At 42.9% G+C, this 8,064-nt stretch overlaps 1 protein-coding gene across 2 annotated transcripts; it reads right to left on the bottom strand.

Annotated features, from left to right (window-relative positions):
• Positions 1-510: 510 nt before the first annotated feature.
• On the bottom strand, positions 511-6,819 carry LOC138952275 (uncharacterized). 2 transcript variants are annotated; one of them, XM_070323909.1, is made up of 5 exons: positions 6,697-6,819; positions 6,320-6,373; positions 3,702-3,807; positions 2,752-2,873; positions 511-792 (listed from the first exon to the last, which is right to left on the bottom strand). In XM_070323909.1, exons 1-5 carry the CDS (start codon positions 6,707-6,709, stop codon positions 770-772), a joined length of 318 nt encoding a protein of 105 aa, XP_070180010.1. In that variant the 5' UTR covers positions 6,710-6,819; the 3' UTR covers positions 511-769. The 2 variants fall into 2 exon arrangements, with proteins under 2 accessions (XP_070180010.1, XP_070180008.1); XM_070323907.1 differs by lacking the exon at positions 6,697-6,819 and adding an exon at positions 6,624-6,651.
• Positions 6,820-8,064: the final 1,245 nt, after the last annotated feature.

Here is an 8,064-nt window from a genome sequence, read left to right as displayed (position 1 = left end):
GCCAATTTGTTTCTTTTGATGTAAAGACCACACCGCTAAACTTGTGTTTGTCTGTGTCTCGTGTGATTGTATCTGGTCAAGTCCATGTGTGCGTACATACATTTGTAAGTGTTCTTTTTAAGGACTGTTCACACACACACACACACACACACACACGCAAATACACACACAAAACACACAAACACGCACTAACACATACATACACACACACACAGACACACACACAGACGCGCGCACATACACACCCACACACACGCGCGCGCACGCACACAACGCACGCATTAACACACACATACCCACACAAAAACACAGACACACGCATATACACGCGCGCACACACACAGACACACACACACACACATAACATCACTCACACACGGGCGCACATGCACACTGACACACACACACGCACACTGACACACACACACACACACACACACACACACACACATACAATCACACACGCGCGCACACCCTTACCTGCTTTAATAGTTCACATCTTAATCGACATCCGTTTGAACAATTTTATTAGCGTAAAAAGGCTTTTCGATTGTTCCGATTTTTGAGCAGATTTATTGACTGCTTTCTCGAAAAATACACATCAGCGTGTATTTACAATAACGATCCCGATGAGGCTACCACCCTGTGCATCGAACATCTCATGGGAACTTTGGTAATCTCAGTTGGGTATTTTGGAATGTGGTAGGCATTTGCTGGAAATCCCGCAGGTGTCAACGGTCTAGTAGGTCAGTGTTGATAGTATGGCCTTTTATTTGCCAACGTAAAATTGGGCTGAAACAGAGATGATACAGCTAGCTGCTCCGGAAGAAACGTTTTACCTGTGTCCAGGGGTGTCAGATTGGGCTGAAACAAATGATACAGCTAGCTGCTCCGGAAGAAACGTTTTACCTAGCTGTGTCCAGGGGTGTAAAATGGGACTGAAACATAGATGATACAGCTAACTGCTCCGGAAGAAACGTTTTACCTGTGTCCAGGGGTGTAAAATGTGGCTGAAACAGAGATGATGCAGCTAACTACTCCGGAAGAAACGTTTTACCTGTGTCCAGGGGTGTCAGATTGGGCTGAAACAGAGATGATACAGCTAGCTGCTCCGGAAGAAATGTTTTACCTGTGTCCAGGGGTGTCAGATTGGGCTGAAACAAATGATACAGCTTGCTGCTCCGGAAGAAACGTTTTACCTAGCTGTGTCCAGGGGTGTCAGATTGGGCTGAAACAGAGATGATACAGCTAGCTGCTCCGGAAAAAATGTTTTACCTGTGTCCAGGGGTGTCAGATTGGGCTGAAACAGAGATGATACAGCTAACTACTCCGGAAGAAATGTTTTACCTGTGTCCAGGGGTGTCAGATTGGGCTGAAACAGAGATGATACAGCTAACTACTCCGGAAGAAACGTTTTACCTGTGTCCAGGGGTGTAAGATGTGACTGAAACAGAGATGATACAGCTAGCTGCTCCGGAAGAAACGTTTTACCTGTGTCAGGGCTTCCCAAAGTGCGTTTCCCTGCGTACTATACGCACTAGAAGCCGAAATCACGTACTCGAAATTCATTGAGGGGGTCCGAGACGCACTAAGCCTATAAAGAGCGGGTCCCGGGACGCACTGCATTTCCGCTATCGTGCATACTGCAGGTACCCTTTTCAGAGTGTATTCGTCAGTAAATTATAGTGCAAGCACAAATGCCAATTTCACACCGGAACGATCGATATGTAAAAAAGAGTGTGTTTGCTAAAATAGAAATAGTGGAAACAAGTGTTTTGTGAAAGGGAGTTCAAGGGAGATAATTTTGAAGCAATATTTGTACAACAATAACATTGCAGGGCAATCCTTTAAAAATCAATCAAAAAGAATTTAGATCTCCACATACCTTGTCTCCCTAATTTCCTTTATTGCATTGATTTCAAGGGTATTATCTTTTTTCTCAGAATTGTCAAAAATGAAAATCAAGGGAGGCAACCAACAGATGAATAATTGGAAAACATTACACATTCAGTGACGCATATCTTTTAAATAAGACACGATTCAGAGGAGATCATTTTTCTGAATCGATTTTCTAGATGTGTTCTTTGTAAAAAATGAAAAGATCTGGTTGCTGGAGCAGTGTACAAATTGATGTTGTGTTCCTGGTAAGCCTTGTGGCATAGTTGCTCACCCCTATACAGGTTGTGTACAGGAATCGGTCTGTCCCTCTGTCTCTTCGGATTAGACTTGTATCTCTGGTTCTCTGGTACTGGTTCAATGAGCGCTTTTGCTGCTAGCCCTGCTTACCTCCCCTGGCGCGAGCGCGATAGGACACGGGTGAAAAATCGCTTCTTTGCGATGTGTAAATCAGTACTTTTCTATTTTATTCTGCAGCTTAGGTAACTGCGCATAGTCTTTATTGTTTTTTTATATTTGTGGTGTCGAGGTATGTCCGAATCATATGCTACCCATCTTTTACACATTGGGCAGTTACCTAAGCTGCAGAAATTAAATAGAAAAGTACCGATTTACACATCGCAAAGAAGAGATTTTTCACCCGTGTCCTGTCGCGCTCGCGCCAGGGAGGTAAGACGCTTCTCTCCCTTGGGCCAAGGGAGGTGACCAATGCTAGCAGCAAAACCGCTCATTGAGCTGACATGACTGTGGGGAGTAGCTTGAAATTGTGGTGCATACGGTGTGTGCCAAACATTGGGTTCCTAGCTGTTGTAAAACGGGAGATATGAGCTTTATTTTGTAATTATCGTTACTCACGCAGGCAGTCGGGAACGACTATAGCGGTTGCCCAGATGCCGGAACCCCATGCACATTTCAACGTCAAGCTGGAACCGCCGGCAGCGTAGAGGTACCCGTCGTTACACGTCATCCAACAGATTCTGCAATCAACATGCAGAGAGTTTCTCGCTACCTGAGGTTAAAAAAAAAAAATAAATAAAAAATAAAAGTTCTCGCTTCCTTCAATGAATTATTTTTTGGATTTGCTCTATAAATTTCCTAGCGCACTGCACTGTTTCAATAACTGAAATTGTGAAGAAAGTCAACTAATCAGAACGTGAACACGTTTTCAGGAAGTGTTGTTAATGAAGCTAGAATCTGAGATAGTCAAACTTCGAGTGACCGATTTAAACAAAGCCACATTTAGACATTGGAGGAGGAATATGTAATGCCAACTGAACGTACACTTACGATTCTATAAGAGATGAGATCGTCCACCTTATTCAAAAAAAAAAAATGTGTATCACACTCAACCCAATCCCTGTGTGAAAAGTACGATGTGTCGAACAACTCCACGATGTCCACACAAGTACCTCTTCTTCTTCTGCGTTCATGGGCTAAAACTCGCACGTACACTGGCGTTATTTGCACCAGTGGATTTTTACGTGTATGACACTGTTTTTACCCTGCCATTTAGGCAGCAATACGCCCGATTTCGGAGGAAGAAGGCTGGGTATGTTCCTGTTTCTATAACCCACCGAACTCTGACATGAATTACAGGATCTTTTCCGTGCGCACTTGGTCTTGTGCTTGCGAGTGCACACGAAGGGAGATAAGCCACCAGCAGGTCTGCACACAAGTGGACCTGGGAGATCGGAAAAATCTCCACCCTCCAGGCGCGGCCGGGATTCGAACCCACAACCTTCCGCATGGCAGGCCAGCGTCTCACCGCTAGGCCATTGCGCCCGTCCAAACAAGTACACTCTTACTTTTCATAGTGGCCTTTCCCGCAGTAGATGTGACCATTTTTAGGAGCGTTGGGCTCGTTGGTACATCCTTCTTGTGCTGGAAAGTCTTTGGGGTCGGGTCCTCCACCTGGGGTTCCAATGGAAATTCAAGTAACTTGGATGAAGCTATAAACTTTTTTCTAAACAGAACAGACGCCTCCTCCATAACGCGTTTTTTCTTCTTCTTCTCTGTTTGTCGTCTGTTTTATTCTGTTTAAAAAAACAAACATTTAATCAAGTTTTGACTAAATGTTTTAACTTAGACTTAGAATCGAGACGAGGGTGGTGGTGGTGGTGGTGGTGGTGGTGGAGGCGGTGTTGTGTGTGTGTGTGTGTGTGTGTGTCTGTGTGTCTCTGTGTGTGTGTGTGTGTGTGTGTAAGACTGATTCCCAGAAAAACTACTGGTCCGATGTTCATGAAACTTTACGTGAGAGTTCCTGGGTATGATACCTCCAGACTTTTTTCTCACTTTTTTTTAAAATACATTTATTTGATGAGGTCATATCCGGCTTTTTACAAAAGTTGAGGCCACACTGTCACGCCCTAATTGTTTAACCAAATTTGTTTGAAATTTTGGTTACGCAATCTTTGACAATGCCCGGCCGGACTAAGGGATTGCATGTCAGCGAGGTAGCTTCAAAATTAATAAATGAGTTTGGTCATTAAAAATCTGAAAATTGTAATTAATTTTTAGAAATCGATTTAAATATAATCTCATCTTATTTTTTATTATTTCCAAGAACATATAGATATGTTATATTTGGATTAAAAACAAGCTCAAAAAATTAAAAATATGAAAATTCTTATTAAGATTAAAATTTCTGAAATCTATAAACAATAATTTCATCTTATTTAAAAAAAAAAAATTCTGGTTCCAAAAACATATAGATATGTTATGTTTGGATTAAAAACAAATTCAGAAAGTTAAAATGAATAGAGAAAAGCGCGCTTCACTGTCAGCGCTTTACTCTGCAACGCTATATGGTTTGTCACTTCAAGCGATATGCGAGCAGGCCATACCCCACTGCGCTACACTGGCTTGTCACTTTCCGCACGCTATTTTTGTGAAAGTGGCAAGAACATAATTATTCTTGGCTCAAGGCCTCGGGGAAATGGAGTGCGTTAATTTCATTCTGTGAGTTCGACGGGTTGACTAAATGTAGCAATTTCGCTTAACGTGACTTGTTTCTTCTTCTTCGTAGCCTTAAAGGCACAGTAAGCCTCCGGTAAACCATCACAGATACTGTCAGGCTTTTACACACAGTACAAACACCCTTCCATTTGAACGCTCACCAAACGGGAACATCCTTGGTGCCCTACGTAAAGAGCGAGCAATTTTCAAAGAATTTATTTTTGCGTGGTTTATCTTACCCCTGAGCCATTGTGAACCCGTGTGATCCAGTTTCCCTTTTTTACAATGCAGTCGTCAGCTTGCAATTTGAATGCGGCCCGCTGTGAGCTTATCTGCAATAGCACGTTATTATGTACCTCTGACTTGTCACGAAACAAACGAATGTGGTTCATAAGAACTCGAGCGATGGCTTTTGACTGCCTATAAACCGTCGTCTGCTTCGAAAACCACGACCTTGCGTGACCCTGCTTCCGGGCTTTTCTTTTTTCAAACTTTCAAAACTTCGAAATGTACTGATCTTGTCTTGATGAAAAAATAATTCTTTTATGATTTAATAATGTTTGTGTAACACGCTGTCAATTTATTATTTAGATTTTAAAAGTTAGGTCTAGCGCCAAAACGCACAACGGCAATTGCCAGTTGAAGGGAAGTAACTCATTTTTGACCTGAGTTCAGGATGGGTCCGATTGAGATGGTCTCAATCCGAAAAATTAATTCTTTGAAAATTGCTCGCTGTTTACGTAGGGCACCTAGGATGTTCCCGTTCGGTGAGTGTTCAAATGGAAGGGTGTTTGGACTGTGTGTAAAAGCCTGACAGTATCTGTGATGGTTTACGGGAGGCGTACTGTGCCTTTAAATCTGAATCCTTGTTAAATAAAGTTCAATTCAATTCAATTCAATTCTTTTCATTTCTTGTTTTTCAATTTTGTGTGTGTTCTGCGCTGTATTGTGGAAACCGGTTTGCTCTGTTATCAAAGCAAGGCAAAGCAAGACAAACTTTTATTTTTAAACTATAGGGTTATAATTATGGAATAGGTAAACTACAACAACAAGAAATAATAACAAAAATGATAACAAGGCATAATTCTACATGATTAGCAAGCATAAATAACCCGAATTAAGGTAATGGATAGTTTTCTGTTTCACAAACGTGTTTACAAGACGGGTAGCATTATCTTAGTCATACTATATAAACTTGGCAGACAAAAATACTGCTCCGAGTTTTGTTGTACCTCAACAACAAATTTCATACCCGTGTTATTTCATTCAAACTCTCTATCAAGCTCGATAGAGGCACATGTTTTGGCCATTTCGCGCACCTTTCGGAGTAAAGATTTATTTAACGATCGTCACGCGCCTGCCACTCAAATGAGGGCAAGGACAGCGTGTCTATTTAAAACTCGACAAAAAAGCAGAATGGACACAATACAACGAATATGTCAAACAGTAAGACATAAATATTAATTACCAAACTGTGCGTCAGCGTCCTGTGTCCCCAAAACGAAGACCGACAGCGCTACAACTGAAAAAGAACAGTATGTTACGCAGCAAGAAGTAATCTGTAGAGTGTGTAGAGTGAACAACTGACCATCTATTTGTCGAGAAATGAATTCCCTTAAAATGAAAAAAAAGTAGCCGAGAAAACAATTTGCCTAAGAAAATATAATGATGTTAAAATGTTAAGGCTGATGTACCATCTGTAAGTTGACGACTATATATAGAAGAGCTGCTGAGAACATAAGAAATTGCCACCGCGGTTGTGTGATACGTACCAAGCAAAATCATCGGGCATAGAAGAGCTGCTGAGAACATAAGAAATTGCCACCGCGGTTGTGTGATACGTACCAAGCAAAAGCATCGTGCCGAAATCCAGTCGATGCTTAGTACCACAAACTAACCGACGTAGCTACTCCGAAAGTCAGTTGTAGAGAAGTATGTTGCTTGTCTTTGTTTCACCTGAAAAGATAGTGGCGTGACGACCCACACACACGACCTCCTCTTGTCAACCTGCAGTACGCCATGTGGTGTGTGTCACACGCTTTAAAAACATACGACACCGATTAACCCCCAAAATCGACTTCGCTAATATTGAGCTAATATTTAGTCTGTGAAATGGTCAGAGTGTGATGAAACCAACGTGAAACAATTAGAGAAATATACCGAACTGACTCCTTGATATAGAATTGTAGGCCTAAATATGATGACATGCCAAAAATTGTATAACCGAGGGTAAGGTAATTGAATGGGGTATCTGACCAATCAATTACAATTACAATCACGATCTCCTAAGTAATGTTACGCTCACCGGCCCCCGTAGTGCAGTGGTTAGCGCATCGGGCTGCGGGCCGGGAGGTCGTGGGTTCGAATCCCATCAGGGTCATGTGGGTTTTTCGGGCTACGGTCGGCTCCTACCCAGAGTGGAAGTGCTATGGTTCTTATGGGAAGGCTGGGATCACACAGCCGAGTGTCATTCACTTTACGAATGCGACTTTGAGGGTGCTCAGGTTCTGTATACCTGACCAACACCGCAGGTGCGGCAGTTCTCGGGCCTGGTTGACGCCAAGATATATTATGACAGAAAGCGTAGCGTGCTGCCCTGTCACGTAGTCTCAACCCAAATTGGAAATCCAAAGCATCATCATTATAATCATCTTCATCTCATTAATCATCCAAAATATAAATTGTTCTTGCTCTTGTGGCCCTTCATGCCCGGAGCTCTCATGGTGACCTTGGTCTCAGTGTTCCTGTTCGATTCTTCCCTGAATAGTAGTTCTGCTGTCAGTCTTCAACGTGTGACGTTCTGGGGGGTAGACGGAGGGACGTGGTGGCGGTCTGCTCTCTGGAGGGGACGCTCACTCAGTCTCCGCGACTTAAAGTCAATGTCGTTTGTAGGGGGCATAGTATAGGTAGTGGGCTGCGTCCGTTACCTCGGGACAGACCCACTACTGAACACCGTCGAAGTGACTACCGCAGCGACCCGACATCCCACCCTGGAGCGTCTGTAAAATCGACAAGTCTAGCAGCGGAACAAAATTCAGAGGTGGTTGGAGCAGCGAGTGCAGGGACGGGGCGGTGTGAGAGTACAACGGGACAAAGGAACAGGTGTGAAGACGGGAAGAAAATAAAAGTAATGTTACGCTCTGATAAGCTCTGATACGAATTGGTTACGCTTTATTTTCCGAATTGATCAGGCCTTGTTACGCTTTAAATCAC

Source organism: Littorina saxatilis, linkage group LG17 (assembly GCF_037325665.1).
Source record: "Littorina saxatilis isolate snail1 linkage group LG17, US_GU_Lsax_2.0, whole genome shotgun sequence".
Taxonomy (NCBI): domain Eukaryota; kingdom Metazoa; phylum Mollusca; class Gastropoda; order Littorinimorpha; family Littorinidae; genus Littorina; species Littorina saxatilis.
This window is presented reverse-complemented; position numbering and strand designations above follow the sequence as displayed.

Coding starts and splice junctions, on each gene's coding strand:
- LOC138952275 (XM_070323909.1), bottom strand. Junction 3,808..6,319: donor GGACGCTGACGCACAGTTTG/GTAATTAATATT, acceptor TTGGAACCCCAG/GTGGAGGACCCGACCCCAAA. Junction 793..2,751: donor AGTCGTTCCCGACTGCCTGC/GTGAGTAACGAT, acceptor TCTCTGTTTCAG/CCCAATTTTACGTTGGCAAA.